We start from the raw sequence: 17,382 nt of genomic DNA on the forward strand, positions 1-17,382 counted from the left end.
TGATTGAAAAATCAATTATTACTTTTTTAAGGCTGAAAGTGCTTGCATGTATTTCCACTGCGGTAAATACTCATGATTGATTTATTACTGTCAGCCTTTCTGCAGTCTATTCATCAAGGTCGATGCTCTAAGATTTCCCCCCGTTGCTCAGATCATTTGGGACAGGGCGAGAGGGGAGCACAGCCTGTGTTCAGGCGGGTGTCTGACCCCAACCAGCCCACAGCAACGCGGACGCCGAGAGGGAAATGAACTCGCACGGGACGGTAATAACGGAACAAATCTTGGAAGGATCCTCCATGAAGGAGAGAGCATGTGTGTTTATCTTGTGGGCTTTTATAAACCCCTGCAAATACACAGGAATCTCCACATATCAGGTAAAATGTAGCAGGGTTGTTCTATAAAGATCACAGTAGAAATTAAACTAGAGGCCCTTCTCCAAGGCCCAAAAGCAACTTCTTTTGCCTGCAGGCACCGAGAACTGTTATCCCTCTCGAATAGACAAGGAAATCACAGCACAGACAGGGAAGAGTTTAGCTGAAGGTCATGCACAAATAACTTGGAAGAACCACAAGCATCTATTCTGCGTCCATTTACCTTAATCATAACCTTTAGGGTGTGTTCCTCTTCCAGACTGTAAAGTCGGGGGAAATTCAGAAGAAACTAAAGTATATGGACTCATTTTTGAAAAGCCTAAGGGAGATGACTGTTCAACACCCTCTGATTTCTTTGAAAATCCCACCCACAGTCTCCAAAGGATTTAAACTAGAAACTGGTCCAAGCCACAGCTGTTTCGAGTTGGGTCAGGATAGAGACTTCAAATACCCCAAAACCTCTGGGGGCTGTTTCAGCTGAGGTTCCAGTTCAGCCCACATTGTTTAGGGACTGCAGAAGTTGTACAATAAAGATGTGAAAACATATTTGAAATGCTAAATACAAACATAAAACCCAAGCCCTAAATTAAACACCATTTTCTAATTCAGCTCTAACTAGGCAGCCTGTTACACAGCTACTATAAAACTGGTATTTGGCTACTGATTATTCCTCTAAATCCTTTCTCACTGAACAGAGAGAAGGATCAAGACATTGCTTCCAGCTTTTTCACAGAGCTTATGACTTTTAAAACAAGATTGTCAGACTTCTGTTCAAAAAGGACCCAACACAGTATCTCCAAGTCAAACTGGAGACGACCCATGGGAATTCATCTCACACCAAGATTAAGTCACTGGCCCCATTTCTCTGAAAACGACTGAGGGCCCAACTTCTGCTGTGAAAGAAAACTCAACAGGAGAATGACGAAACGGGCATGACATGCAACAATATGATTTAGTTATAGCTCCGGGAAGACTAAAAGGACTGTCTCTATCAGGCTGAAAGGGTGCCACACTAGATCATCAAGACAGTCATTCAGAAACCAAGTCATCCTGCAGGGAGCATAAATCCTGTGCATGCAGTAGAAGTTTCCTAGCTAGCATTAAATCAGATGTTAGAAACGGAATTAATAGATTTTTCTTGCTTAGGATAACAGTGCATCAACAGGAATGAAGGTTACAGGTAAGTAATTTGTGGCTAGCATTTAATTGGCCGGCAAATTTGATGTTTATTGCTCTTATGTGCTTAGCATGACTTTTTTTATGTGTTCTGGACATATTAAAGAGAGTCACTTTTATGAGCTGCTTTTATTGCTTTATGAGCTCAAAGAAATGTCAAATAGTTCTTTCTCCTGACAGAACTTGCTGTCTTCTCATGCAGAAATTATTCACCCATGACCCCAATCCTCTCCACCAACCTGAGTTTTAAAGAAACCTTTAATTTTGACTTGTCAGGTTAAATATCATCACTTACATTGCAGTATGTCCTATGAGCTTCCAGAATGGACTAGATTCTCATTGTCCCAGCCACTCTGGGGATAAACCTAAGAAGTAGTTCTACGAGCCAGCTACCTGAGACATACAGACCTTGTCATAAACCTCTTCAGGCCAGGTGGGACTCATCCCCTTCAGACACAGAAGGCTTGCAATGAAACAGGGCAGGGAAGCCAGTGCAATGGGAGGATGGATGCGTGTTCATACCTGTGCAGGAGGGAGGGTCTGGTTGCCAGAAAAATCTGTTCTCAATCTGCACACAGGTGATTTTGGCCTCCCCTTGCAGAGCGTATCCTGGATTACACTGGAAGATGATGGAGTCACCTGCCTCTTTGCTGTCACCACTCCGGCTCCCATTCTGGGGAATTCCTGGGTCATTGCAGGAAGTGGCAGTGGAAACTGAAGAGTATTAAAAAATATATACTTTTATATATGTATATTTACATTTAATACAGGCTTACAGCATTGGCTGTACTTAGACTCTGTCCTTAAACAAATATCCAAGCAATGACTTCACTCTCCATCTCTCCTCCTTCAGTATCCCTTAAAGTTGCCACACGCACAAAAAATGGCTTTTCCTTTGCACTGAGCATCTGCCACTCCAGCTGGTAAAGGCTCTCGGGAACGGCAAGTTCAAGTGCACTACACAGAGTGCAAGTTTGATGTATAATTGTGCACATGCATGTTTACTTAATAAGTCCAGACATCCACTGATCTTACATGGCATTTTTATAGAATTCTGTGTCAGACACATGCTGCAAAATAAAATAATCCACTAGCACTTTTTCACTTCCCCTGAGTGGCAGAGCAATTTAGCCTTTAGCCCTGTGAAGCATCAAGCCTGACCTTTTCGAAATGCATGCATTTCCCTCCCAGTCTCGCCGCTGTGTCCCTTTGAGGTATGAGATGACCCTCTCAGCAGCTTCTCGGCTGGGGCCAGGCAGCACAGCTTCGCTGCTGACTGAGCTCAAGGTCTGTCAACACTACAACTACTTAACAGCATGGAAAGTCCTGGAGTAATACAAGTTTTGCAAGCTTATATAGATCATTAAAGTTCACAAGATTCAAAACTGTATACTTCTGAGCTTAGGTCTGACTACTTAGTCACACCTTGTGAACAAAGGCTTTGAGCAGGAGCATTCAATAAAGACCAGCTCTGTATCAGGCACTGGAGCAGAACTTATTTCCCGCTAAGTTGATGAGAGTCTATTACACCTAGGCAGTTTAGAGAAAGCTCCTCTTAAAAGAGCCAGAGGAAATCCCTCTCTCTCTTTCTGTGCAACTGAAGATAAGCAGGTTAGCAGCCCAGCCTGGTCCTTCCACGCAGGCTCAGGCACAAGCCTGGCAAAGGAAGAGGATGACAGAGCTGTCTCGGTCATCCCAGAAGGTCTGGTACCCAGCACAAACTCTTCCCAAAGAGCTGGCCTGCTCTCCTGGCCATGCAAGGCACCCTGAAGAGAAAGCTATGGGCAAAAGCTCGGGAGGGACAGGATGAGCTCTGATGCTTTAGGTGTGTCCAAGGCCCAGGAAGGTCTTATCACCCTCCACCCAACAGCCTCCCTGCTTACTGCCATCTCCAAAACAGGCATCTGCTGGTTGGTTGCTGGGCACGTCAGCGAAGGCCTGCATCCTGGAAACCTCTGTGTGAATGCTGAAATATATTACCCTAATATAATTTAAATTAATGTGTTTACAAGGCCGAGCCTTAGGTAACAGCAGCCAGGACTTAGGCAATGACAGATTGCAGTTGCATTACACGTAGCGCTGCTGCGAGCAATGACATCCCTGCAGCTGATAGAGCTTTTTGTGATCTGCATCTCAGGGGATCCAATTTGAGGGATTTTAAATAGACTCAGTTTTCAGAGACCACTGACCAACTGCTCTCAGAACGCCTGGGGGAAGTTGCCTGCATACTCGTGTCTCTAAGGGACCTGTGGGAATGTGGTGGAAGATATGTGTAATTCCTTCTTGTGTATTCCACAATGTACTGCTCTACATCTTGCTGCCAAGTTCACCACTGTGAAGGTGACTTGTAGCAGAGGGGAGCACAGAACTCACCTGTGTTGCAAGGACAAAATACAAGAGTTTTTTGTCTCTATTTGCAGAGACTGCACCCAAATGCAACAGAGCACAAATGGCTGGAAGACTGCACAGCTCCTACTGTCGCGCTCCGAACGGCCTTTGCTCACCATCAGTCCTTTGTAGAGAGACCTGCAATCGCTCCTCACCAAAGTTAGGTTTGGACAACATCACGGAAGCAACGTAAAGCCCACCTGAAAACTGAACCGCGAAGCCCTGCTTGCTTGTGAAGAAATCAGTGTTGAACTGAAGGATGACAGAGTTGAAGGTACTGTGGACATCGCCGGGCAAGCCGGACCCGCTCATCTCCTTTAGGAGGATGCCGTTCTCCACCGGACCGTCCCAAATCCTCAGCACATCGTGGAACTCCTCGGTGTGGAAAACGATGAAATGGAGCCTGTGTGGCAAAATGAACTGGAAGTCAGACCACAAACTGAGCTCTGCCTTTTTTCCTGAAAGGATTAGAAATGTGATTGGTACCGAACTAAGGTAGCTTGGTCCACAAGGAAAGTGTTCTCTCCTGTTACCTGCAACTCAGCTCACACAAAGTACTCGAGCCCTCTACCAAACTTCATCTGTCTATACAACCCAGGATCTCTTACTCACATACCTCCCTATTAAAACACATCCATAAACAAAAAACAACAGATGGATACTAATGTTTTCTGAAAAGTTGAGTCCTTTCTGGTGTTCTCTCCTGAGCAAACAAAATTACTAATCTCCTAAAAGTCTTCAGGAACAAAGTAGAGGTGCAAAGGCCCATCACAGACAGTGGAAACCTCCCCAGCCAGAACACCACAGCTGGTTTTACACTGCAGCTGCTCAGAGGTTGCAATGAGTAGCTGTCACACAGACAAAAGGCTCAGTCAAGGACATATAAGAAATCCGCAGCAGGGAGGTACAAGAGGCGGTGAAGAAGATGAGGGTTTGTCCGTAGTTTCACTCTATAACAGATAAACACAGGAGTATTGAAAAAACCTACTCTAAAAAGAGAATTAGCAGAAAATGTGCTGGGGTCCCTTCAGACAACTTACATATATTCATCCAATTCACACATTGTCCCTATGCTGCACACAGGAACAACCTTGGCCGTCCTTTTGCTTTTTTTGGTGTCCTGCAAGGAACAGTTTATTGTCAAGAGCCAGCATCTACTGATAAATGCATTGATTTTTGTTACCTGCACTCAGATCAAAGAACTTGCTTCTGGCACCAAGCTAATCTTGTGTATTGGGGGGAAAAAAAAGGAAAGGAAACAACCAAAACCCAATGTTAATTAGAACAGCATCATGCTGGAAAAAAAAAAACCAAACAACCCTTACCAGGGTGTTAACTGCCTGGAGATTAATAAAAAGAGACAGAAAAAGGTGTGCGGGAGGATGGCAAACAGGTGGGTGCTGCACCTCTGAGAGGAGAAGTGGCTGATACAGGAAAGGATTTTGACATGTTTTACAAAGCTGCGGATATTGCAAAACTGCATCTAGATCAGGTAACAGAGTAACTTCAGTGAGAAATAAAGAAAAAGTGAGGCAGCATGATCCAGCCCTCCAAAATCCACACCAGGAAGGGAGAGAAAACACAAATTAAGAAGCTGGCGGCTGGCAATGAGGTTACACTCTGCTCTCGAGGAGGTATTTATTACGGTGCTCCAAATGCAGATTTCATTTCCTTACTCTGCGTATTTTATAGTTTTGTCTGCCCAGGAGAGAGGGCTGCAAAGCCTTCAGTGCATGTAGCAAACACTCCTTAGTCCTGAACTGTCTGCAGCAGTACTCCCTGGAGCTCCTCTCTTCTGCTTTTAAACTAAACCAGGGCTAGGCCCATCTGGCACTTCCACAGAAAATGCCCCAGGGAAAGCCCAAGGTGCGGGCAGGCATCATCACAGCGAGGAAATTCACTCCAGAGCCCGCACCAGCGATGGACCTAAGGGGATGGGAGAAGGCCAGAAGTTCCCCCTGTGCCCAGGACTCTGGGACAGGACAAACTTGGTGCTAGCATCAACCCCCAGTGGGATGTTCCTCTTCCCAACCTGGGGGGGGCGGATATCAGACTGCACTTCTCCCCACCAAACCCACTGCTGCTGTGGAAGGATGCAGAGCAGATGAATCCAGGCTTTTCAAAGAGTTTTGGGATCTTCCAAGATCAGAAGTACCATCTAAGCATAAAATACTGTCATTATTATTGTTACACCCAAGGGAGTTATCAACAGAAGGCTGCGATACATCAGGGTTCAGTCCCTTTCACTCCTGCACTTAAAATGCCAACTGAAGAGCAGGCATTTAATTGCCCCTGTTTTTCACTGCCACATTATCACTGGGGGAAATACCATCTGACACAATGAAATCGGGCTAACGCAGGGTAACTCGAGGCATGCCAGTTCGAAATGGGGACAGAAATCTATAAACTGTACTGAGAAGAATCTGCAAAAAATAAAACAATCAGGTACTGTGCTTAAAACCCTGACAGCCCACGGAGGAAAACAAGGAAGCACTCACTTGGCTGCTTTCCCATTTATCCGGGGCAAACATAAATACGTCAGGTAGAACCATAAAAGGGGAAAAAAAAAACCCCAACCCACTGCAATGTACTCAGCAACAAAATGATGTCCACAGAATCCGACAGAAACCAAAAGAGCTGAATCACAAATCTACATAGCAGGGACCTTGAGCAAAGAGAGAAAAGCTAGACTCGAGGAACATAAGAATGGATCACAGCAGAGCTGTTCTCCACAGGTGTGCTGGCCTCGTTACGTGTGCTCTCAGGCTAACTGGTTCTAGTAGCCAAAACCCCCAGAGAAAACCCATTGCTGAAGACCTCGGACACGGGGAAACGCTGGCAGAGACTGACCTGGGAGAGGGGGACACCCTGGAACTGCCACGGCCTGGCAGAGCTCAGCACCAGCTCCCCGTGGGGCCACGGCTGCCTACAGCAACTCACTCCCCTCCTTTATTTTTAAGAAATGACTTGCAGGCAAGGCTTCACCACAAGGAGAAAGCCTTAGCATGATAACCAGATGACACAGTGGCGAGGCCCAGGGTTGTCCCAGCGCCAGTTGGTTCAGGAGTCTGTTGGGATAGCTGATTTTATTAAGAAAACTGGTGTGCTCTGAAGCAAATCAATCTATCCAACAGGCACATCTGTAACCAAACAGCATGGTTTTTCCATCAGTCTGATTCTATTCCCAGCAGGGCTTCATTTAACACAAGACAGAGACACTGGTTTAGCAGACAACAGAGAGGAAGAGAGTTTTGTTCTTGCACTCTGACAATCCCAATTATGTGCAGCAAAATGCAGCAAAAAGCAAATTAGGATTGTGGCTATATATATGTGACAGAGGGAAAGTTCTCCCAGCTTAGCAAGGAGCAGAGAGGAGGAGAGATCAGTCCTGCACTGATAATCTGCAGGATCTTTGGCGAGCTGTTTAGCCCCAGCTCTTCAGAAAGCAGCACCCCCACAACCTGAGCGACCAGCCTGGGGCTCTTTCTGTTGCCGTTTCCCATCTGACTCGGCTGTGCCGTGCAGGAGGCTGAGCTCCCACCGGAGCCAGCTTCAGCAGCTCAGTGCAGCTTGACACACTGGCAATGCCCACATAGCTTGCACCAAAGCCACAGTTTCAGACTTTCTCTCACACTAACAGCAGTTTGCAGGGCTGCCCGCTGTCTCTCTCTAGCCTGGAGAAGGTTCCTGAACCTAAAAGCTGTTAAATGTTACGTCCCCAGAAATCTGCCACAAAGCAAACTGGAACATTCCAATATTCTCACTCATATTTCTAGATGAGACTGAAAAATGGAACCTGTCAATACAGCACCATCCATTAAACTAGGATTAGCAATATCATTAAACTCTCTGATGACACTGAGATCACTGCTCTACAATAAAACGCCACTGCCACGTCCGTGTACTCTCTGCTCTCAGCTGTGCAGGCAGTACTCAAAGACAAGTTTCATTCATTTTCCAGTACACTCTCCCACTTCTTTCTCTCCCCAGAGTCTCACAGATAAGCCAAGTCATTTTAGTTGTAATTTTATGTGCGTGTGCATGTGTGTGTTTGCACATGCACAAAATTAATCCTTTCTCAAAGCGCAACCCTTCAACTTTCATGGCAATGATGTACAGGCTAATTTTTCTATCTTTCTCGCCTTCCTCTCCTTCCCCTCGTTCTGTGCAGATACAGCTTTATTCAAAAAGCTTTGGTGATTAATTTTAATGTAAGTTATAAATGAGAGCTTTATACAATTGTATCATGCGTGAAGGGATTATTTTTCCAATGGATTATCATAAAAATGAAGTTGCTGAAAATGTGCTCTCAACTACCCAGAGATCATCTGTTCTGTTTGAGGAGCCAAATAAAGGAACAGAAGAAGGGAGCTTTCATCTCTGATGAAAGGAAGGGTCACAATGTACATTACCTGGCATCATTTCATTTCGGGCTTGGCCCCTTCCGAGTCTCTGGCTCATCCTGCACACGCAGGCCTCCAGCTCTGCTCGTTTGAGTACACTTACAGAGCAGACAGGGATCACACGTGTGAGTGAAGTTCACTTGCTGAAGCAGTCTCTGCACAGGGGAGAGTCTCTTACACTTTTGGGGGGGGGGGGTGGGGTGGGAAGAAGGGGGGCTCTCATGGCTACTTTGTCCTATAAAAATCGTTGGATTATTCAGAATCTTTTACTGGAGAATGAGAAAGAGAGGAGACTTCAACTGGAAGTTGCCTGTGCAGGAACTAAGCTGCACTGGCTCTGCTCCTTCTCCTGTGTTCACACCAGAAACCATCCGTTACTGAACCAGACTGGAGAGCAGAGCCGATGGAGGGAATTTCTGCATTAAGTAGAAATGAACATACTGGACTAAATCTATCTCCAGCATAAATCCATCGACTAAAAGCACCATAGAGCTCAACGTGATTAACAGTCTCAGCTGAAGAGATGATAAGTGCTGATGCAGCAAGGAAGCCACGGTGAAGATAAAAGGGCATCGACAATGAAGGACAACAGGACTGGAACAGCAACAGGTCTCGGGTCAGCGCAGAAACGGGGCTGACACAGCAGCTAACAAGCACTAGAAATTATGATGGGAGATCGTGGGAGAAGAGGAGCATTGTTGAACAGACATAATCTACCTTTCTCCCCCTCAAGTCCCATCACTTAGTAAAAACTTTACTTGCCAACATACTTCAGTTTTCTGACAAAGCTGGCTTCAGCTGGACTGAAATATGTAGGTACACACGGAGCAGCACTGACACGGCTTGCTAGGGCTTGGGCAAACTTCAGCGTGGGAACAGTGGTTAAGCAGCAGGGATCACAGATGAAGTATCACAGAGCAGGAAACTGCCTGGATTCTGCTGGTGACTGCACTAACTTTATGAGCCAAATGTTCTCAACACCATGCTTACCTAACTGCCAAATTCACATAACTTATAAACAAATGACATTTCAAAGTGCCATTTTCCAACAGGAAAGTGGCAACAGAACAATAAGAGAAGTCAGAGGAACAGGAGGAGAGAACAGTCTTGGGTCTCTGTACAGACCAGATGTTTAGAAACCATCTTGAGTCTTTTCCTTCGGGAGGATAATTACATCGTATGTGTTCTATTTATTATTAAAACAATAAAACAATGCAATTAGAAGATGAAGGCTAAGTGCTGTGGACTCAGTTCTCCAGCTGTCCACTCACATCTGGGGACTGTCACACCTGACCATTCATTCTCACAAATGTAACATGACAGAGCTCATCCCTTTCAGTGTTCATTTACTCTGGCGGCAGGAATGGGAGATGAACCAAACCCATAATTGCCTTCCATTTATCCTTTCCTGGGATGCGATCTTGCAAGCAATTTTATATATACGTCCTCGTTTAGGATTATGTCACTTGGACACACGTTAAACACTGCTGGGAAATTCAACACTAATCTGGTGGAAAAGGTTTGTTTCTGAACACATCCCATTAAGGGGTGAAAAGCACTTACATTGTACATGCCCGTAAAAGTTCTGGGGTGTTATTTTAATACAGTAACACCACAGGCAGCAATAGCAAATAATTTGGCTTCACCACCCATGGCAAATTAGCTGTTACTGGCACAGACCATATGGGCTGAAAAACTTAAAGAGAAAGGAGAAGTGATGCTGCTTCTGTCCAACCTGGCAAGGAGACAAAACCAGCTTTTGTTTCTTCATTTGGGACTCTCCAAGTGACTCTCTACTTGTCTTACATAATTACTGATCTACTTCTGGAACAATAAGCAGTACACGGAAAGAAAAATGAGCTACAATAACCTGGCCCAACTCACCCTATCGTGCAACCAGCTTCTGCCTCTATGGTCCAAATACAATTCAGATTATGATCGTAGGGTGTTGGGTAGCCAGGAGACAGGATCCGTCCTGACGACTCTCCTTTGATAGTACCCCCACACTCAGCTGAAAGAAACATATGGGTTAGTGAGAAGATTCATGACATATTACGGTTCTTACTTGGCAACAATGCAAATCTCAGCCTACGAATACAACAGGGAGTATTTCTTGCCATTTAAAGAGCTTCTCAAAGCCTACAAAACAAAGATAAAGAGAGTCATTTAATTCAGCTAAAAGACTGAGTTACCAGAATAACTCGGCACTTCTGTGCAGAGTTATTCCTAACACCTGACATGCTGTCAAAGCTTCCCTCCACCCTTTTGACTTTGTAGTGAATAAAGGCAGAGCCTGCCAGCATCCTGCTTTACCTGAATCACACATGTGGGATGGAAGAGCTCAATTCTTCTGCCTGTATCTGCAAAAGTCTTAACGATTCATCAGTGTGATGAAATGAAGAAGTCAACATACTTATGTATCTGCTAAATGAACCTCAAAAGAATGTGAGGATTTGGAATACATTTTCATAATGTATCCATTAAAATTCTGTAATTTTCCACGTGCTCACACAGACACAACCATTCATATGTATGTATAGCGAATAGGTTAAATGTTAAGATGATGCATAAATCACAGAAATTTGTCTTTTCACCTCAATAATCAAGGCTAAAATTCAGCAGAGATTTACCTCATGGAGAATGGTCTTAACTCAGGGGAGAATACAGAGTGCCGATGTCTGAGCACATCACTTACAACCATGAAAGCAGCCTTCTAGGCAGAGGACTAAGTCTGTAAGAACTTTGCCATGTCCTGGAAACAGTAGCTAATCATGAAGTTGTCAAGCAATAGACCAACAGCACTTCACTTAGATACACAAAACTTGGTATCAAGAATTTTCCAAGCAAGAAGATACCCTTCTGGAGAGCTACAGGTAAAAGGGAACTCAGGACTTAGCTAAGAAAAGACTGAGGGAATTAAAACATCTGAGGATCTGGAATCAGATGTCATGTAGCTCTCAAATAAACATGACTTTGTACTGTCAAATGTCTGGACACACATTCACGTCTGCCATTATCAGAAAGTGCCACTCTTGTTTCACACGTTCAAGTGAAAGGACAAGGACTGGAAAAGCAGTAGTCTGCTTGCAGGGAAGCCAGAAACCTTGTCGCATCTGTGCTTGGAGCACAGTGTTTCACATAAAGACTGCTTGTGGCAGTTCTGAAGAGATCAGTGCGCTCAGTCTGAAGATGCCTTACACAGCACCCTTAGCATGGTCTTTATTAACGTAACGGGTGCAATCAGTATCAGAGATAACATCATACGTATGAGCAAAGGAGGAGGAAAGGGCGTTCAGTGCAGTGCCCACAAAGGACTCGTTAGGGGACGTTTTAAAAGCAAGAGTTGTCTCACCTACGCAGGTTGGCAGGGGTTGATCCCAAGCTCTCCGCTCCCCTGTCAGGCAGACCAGCACCCTGCTGCCTCGCAGGGTGTAGCCAGGGTCACAGCTGAAGGACACAGAGCTGCCCGCAAAGTGTCCCTCGTCGTGGACCTTGTAGCCAAACTGTGGGATGCCAGGGTCCTCACATTTAATGAGTTCAAAACCTGGAGCGGGAGGAACCGCATCTGTTTTCATCAGATATTTAACAGGCAGGAGATATTCACACAAGATCATATTAGTATTTTCTTCTTAAAATCATTTGCTGAAGAGAACACCATATTGAAAATTAATATTTTTTAAATTAATATTTGAACAAGATCCCAGAAATCTGTTATTTCAGCTTCTATGTCATCACTGCCTCATTCACAACAGAAAAGGTTTGCTGGCATAGTCATCTCCCCCACTCCAATTCCACTTGAGACTATAAGATCTTTCTGGAAAGGACGGTTTCCTCTGGTCATGCAACTGTAAACAGAAACGCACCATTACACCTCAGATTCCCGCCTCACAAGCAGATGGGCCTAAGACTTACTAGAAAACTGCAGCTCAAAACCTTTACTGGTGTTCTCGCTGTTGGTGATGAACTCAAGCCACATGCTGCTGGAGGTGCTGTTTATGCTGGTGCCGAGCATCTCAGAGCGGCTGAAGGAGCCCAGCAGGCGAGCAGAGCTGTTGCTGCCATCGTAGACCTGGGAGGAACCAGAAACACATACTGGAAAACATGTTTTACTTGTTACTTCAGGGACCAACTCATCCATGAGTGCAAATGGGGACAGATCCTTTGAAGCCAGTGAAATTATCCCAACTAAGAGTCTGACTTGAGACTTCACGACGCTGCTCATCCGAGGAGCAGGATTCACACTCTGGAGGATCCGCATCCTCCTCCTCACACCTGAGCTTTCGCTGCGCTCAGGGCTCTGTTTTCTGAACTAAGCTCTCTTTCCAAAGGTGCAGCACAGCTATTGCAAATATTTTCTCCCTACAGTGACTCCCAGATGAGCCTTGTCCTCGCTATTACTTAAGAAAAACACAAATTATTTTTTTTCTTTCCTTTAGATAGCAAGATTCTCTCTGAAGATAAAGAGCAACTTCTCGCTAGTGGAGATTGATAGTAACTTTCCTCAGGAGCAGATGAGAAGTTGATGACAAACCTGTTGAGAGAACATCATTTCTTTCACAATGAGTATATTCTTTGCATTAGCTGGAAATCTCTTTCCAGTCATTTGTGAGCTGAAAATATGTGGATTACACCTATCTTGCAGTGCAGAAGTATGGCACTTAAATAAGGACAGAGGCGTTCTCGGCGAAGATGGCTTAGCACAGCAGCACACATCTTGTAATATTAATGCCTCCTACAAAACCATTTCTTTGTGGTTAATAGAAACTCAGCCTGGATTTGTCTCCTTCTACACAGAGTCCTGAAACTTGTAAATGCAGATTAATCTAAGCCCAAGTATGGGAATGTTGAAGAGCTTTAGTCTGGAGTTCTGCATTTAAATAAACCCCTTTTTGGGACAAATCAGCCTTGATTCTTAAAAACATAAGAATAATGCTCAGAACCCCACACTTCCTCCTGTGTTAACAGTTTCCCCTGTACAACTATGCAGGTAAGAACTGAAGTTTAGTTACAAAGGAGGAACCCTGACATTCCAGGAGATCTCTAAATCTCAAGGAGGACTTCACAGCGGAAGGTGCAGCCATTCGGCAGACACCTACATTTTTAACGGATACAGAATTTGTTTACACATCCATCTGCAGACTGACACCTCAAATACCCAGCTAGGCTGGAGTGCAAAGGACATTCACCACTGCCTTCGTGCTGCTGCCAGCGACCGCTGGTGAAGTTCAGAGGTGCCGAATCCCTAAAATTACACAGTATGTTTTCAAGCACAGCAAACTGAGGCGCAGCAGTGACACACGCTGATCAGACTGTCCCTGGGCTAGAAGATATCACTTCACAGATGTACCACATCTTGTGCCTTGCTCTAACCTCAGAGGGATACACACAGACAATATTCTAGCCCAGCTGCCCTGCCTGAAGGTCAGCCTGGTCCATGGGAGTTCTGCTGCTGTCTTCAAAACTGCCATGCCAATCGCTTAACGACACCACAGTGACTCCTGGTCACCAGTAGTCCCAGTATCAGTCTCTTCCAGAGGTTACCACTGCACTGGCAGCACTGTCTGGGTGGCATTTTCCAGAGGTTAGTCTCAGCTAACCCCATTAAAATTTTACAACATCCCTTCCCTTTCAGACCTCGCTCTCGTTAGCAGCACGGTAGTGCTTCATCGCTAGAGACAGAAGAATTACCTTGAGGACATCTCCTGCCTCCAGTTCAAAAGTCCTGGCTTTCAGCTGGATCCCCTTTCCTGGCTGGGTCTGGATGGAGTAGATGCACTCATGGTTGTTGTTATAGTTTATTGGATAGTTGGGGGACAGCAGAACACCTTGGGTTCCAGTTACTGATGAACCACATTCAGCTATATAAAGACACAAAACCACATTTTAATAACCACATGTATGTTCTGACCATTCAACACATGCAGGTGATTCCTCCAAACAGCCACAGATGCTCACTCCTTCCTGTACCCATCCGCTAACACATCCCTGGATTCTGCTGCCAAGTGCAGTCAGTAAACAAAATGGTACTTAACAGCACTTCCATCATCATTAAACCTCAGGTGCCTTACGAGAGAGATTAATAGCCTCTCCTTATACAGACAGGGAAACTGAGTCACAGAAAGCTGGTGCGCTCAAATGAGATCTTGGGACCCAATTCAGAAAAACATTCCAATTCCCTGGAAAGCCACCACTTGCTCAAAACAGTGCCTGTGTTTATGTTCCTTCCTGATTCATGAACCAGAAGGAAAACAAAAAAATATTGTTAGACTGGAATATTTAAAGTCTTTTCCATATTTATACAAAGCTCATCCTATACCCATATAGTATTTAAAAAATCATGATATTCATTCAAGTCACCACAGCACAACACTGATGGCTGGTACCATGTGTGGCAAGTGCCAGAGCTCTTTATACAGAAAGATATGCTTAGTGAAACTTCCAAATAATTACAAATAATAAATCTAAGTCTGAATTTAAAAATGTTCCCCAAAATAATTTCCTGAAAGCTATGAGGGCAAAACTTGACCTTAATTGTTGTTAATGCTGCCCTCAGCTCTCCAGTTCATCATTTGAAAGGATTTTGAAGGACCTCTTGTCCCTCGCTCCCTGCGTTTTTTTCTTCCCAGCTTTGCAGCTAACAATTACATCCATTCCCATTAGAAAAGGACAGAAAACCAGGGATCCTTTTGCCTCTCAGTTTCAGAAAAAAGCTCCCATTTACATATCTTTCTTTCCTCCCACAATGCCACTCAAAGAACCACACTGGGCTCAGGTTTTAATGTGGCACCAACAAAACTGATCTTTCTTGTTCAAAAGACAAGGGGCTGGGGACGGAGAAGGAGGTGCTGATGTGGGAATCCCTGTATACCTCTTGCTCGGGGAACTGGAAGGGCAGGGGCACTTAATGCTGCTGCAGTTGGTTATCCCTTCTCTGAGATGAGTCTACATCCTATGACAGGTTATAAACAGCCATGAGTTTGGGAGGGAGGAAGGGAGGAAGGGAGGAAGGGAGGAAGGGAGGAAGGGAGGAAGGGAGGAAGGGAGGAAGGGAGGAAGGGAGGAAGGGAGGAAGGGAGGAAGGGAGGAAGGGAGGAAGGGAGGAAGGGAGGAAGGGAGGAAGGGAGGAAGGGAGGAAGGGAGGAAGGGAGGAAGGAAGGAAGGAAGGAAGGAAGGAAGGAAGGAAGGAAGGAAGAAAGGAAGGAAGAAAGGAAGGAAGAAAGGAAGGAAGGAAGGAAGGAAGGAAGGAAGGAAGGAAGGAAGGAAGGAAGGAAGGAAGGAAGGAAGGAAGGAAGGAAGGAAGGAATTTCCCTGTTGTTATATTCACTATGACCTGCAGTCCGTCCCCATTCCATTACATTCTTCTAGTAAGACTTGTCTCCTCCTCCACCAGATCTGCTTCTTTTTCTAGTCTGCATAGTGTGAACAGCGTTTGATTTTGAGCCAAATTTAAAGTTAGAAGATTTGTGCGACTCTGGCAGAATGATTCTCTTTAGTGAAGGAAGAGGATGGCAGCTATGGAAGTTCAACCTATCTTGGATGTTAGGAGATCACAGTTTAATGCTTCCAGAAAACAGCATCAACCATCCCTCACTTCTTTATTTTATGTACTTTAATTCCAAGCTTTTAAGGACATAATCTCTCTCTCTCATAGGGACATGCCACAGTGACTATAAGAGGACTGCTATGGGCATGTCTTCACTACATGAAGCAGTGAGCAGACATTCAAGCACGTCTGAGCGCGAGCAGCAGTACTACTCCGACAGTGCTGAGTGCCACCAGAGCTTGTGCACGACGTGAAGATGGGCTCTTACCTGCTGCTAGCACAGGGAGAAAGCACAAGTCCTCACCGCTCACACACAGCTTGCAAAATGGCATCCAAAGGATGTCCTGCTCAGAGGACGCCTGCTGCCAGCACTCGGTGCCTTGTCTGAGCGCGTGATTTCAGCTAGGACCACTGCAGCCTGTTTGCTACCTATATATACAATCCCCCAACACGTGTAAAACTGCCTTGCAATCACCATGTGTTTAGGATTTTTCATTACTCCGATTAGTTCCCATATGAGCAAAACCATGAGTCGTTGTCTTCTCGGCCTATTTACCCTAAAAGATTTCCAGCTGTAAAACAGTGGCTCCCTGCTCCTTTGAGTCCTGGTGTTTTGCATGCACGGCTGGGGAGTCACTCCCAACTTGCCCTGAAAACAGCTTTTCTGATTAGCCAGCTCTGCCTCGTCTTCACAAGCCCTTCACAGCACACCAAGCTGCTGGAGCTGAGGGAAACCATCAGGGTGCATGGGCAGCTTTCTGCACTGACTCTGCCAGTCCTCCGGTAAAGCCTGAGGGGTGGGTGAGGAAGCAGCAGCAGATACACTGAGAGGAGGTGCTTTGGAGGCGACTCTCCCCTGCTCTCCTGCCATGTACGAGGAGCAGGACATTTGCTTCAGCACAGGGATGATGCTGGAGACATCACCACTTGGGATCTGGTCTGGAGTAGCAGTTGGCGGGGAGCATTCCTACTCTGGGCAGAGGGGTTGGCCAAAGGAACAAACCACTCTCCTTTCTCTCCAGACCCACCTCTAGAACAAGGATTGAACAAAGTGTTTGGGTTGTCTGGCAAAAACAATTAAATCTCCTGTGATCTTAATGGGTAAAGCCTCCAATATCCATCTATACCCAGGGCGAGCATGCAGATCTGAGTGTGCAGCAGGGACACTGTGGAAAAAGCTGTCACCCTGCCACCAGAGCTCTGCACAAATCACCAGACAGCGAATCTGACCCATTATTATAAAACCAACATGCTAATTCAAAGCCAGCTGCAGCAGGGAATTGGCAAACTGCAGTCGGTGCGTCCACTTAGTGATGATGTCTGAGGATCAAGTTTAAAGCTTTGTTATGATTCTTTTTGATTTCTATTCCCCTGATTAGCTTTCTCTGCAACCTGATTATTATTCATGCCCTGAAGAGGCCGCTTGTCACAGCAGGATGATGCAACCCTCTGACCTAAGCATTAAGCAGTGCTGGGAAATGCATTCACCATGACACGACTC

At 45.4% G+C, this 17,382-nt stretch overlaps 1 protein-coding gene across 1 annotated transcript in view; it reads right to left on the reverse strand.

Moving 5' to 3' along the window:
* CSMD2 (CUB and Sushi multiple domains 2) overlaps positions 1 to 17,382 on the reverse strand; it is a 306,084-nt gene that overhangs the window by 85,816 nt on the left and 202,886 nt on the right. The window contains 6 exon segments of the mRNA XM_074894313.1: positions 2,070 to 2,261; positions 4,136 to 4,338; positions 10,223 to 10,349; positions 11,691 to 11,882; positions 12,251 to 12,407; positions 14,027 to 14,196. Coding sequence (XP_074750414.1) covers positions 2,070 to 2,261; positions 4,136 to 4,338; positions 10,223 to 10,349; positions 11,691 to 11,882; positions 12,251 to 12,407; positions 14,027 to 14,196 — 1,041 coding nt within the window.

Source organism: Strix uralensis, chromosome 25, assembly GCF_047716275.1.
Source record: "Strix uralensis isolate ZFMK-TIS-50842 chromosome 25, bStrUra1, whole genome shotgun sequence".
Taxonomy (NCBI): domain Eukaryota; kingdom Metazoa; phylum Chordata; class Aves; order Strigiformes; family Strigidae; genus Strix; species Strix uralensis.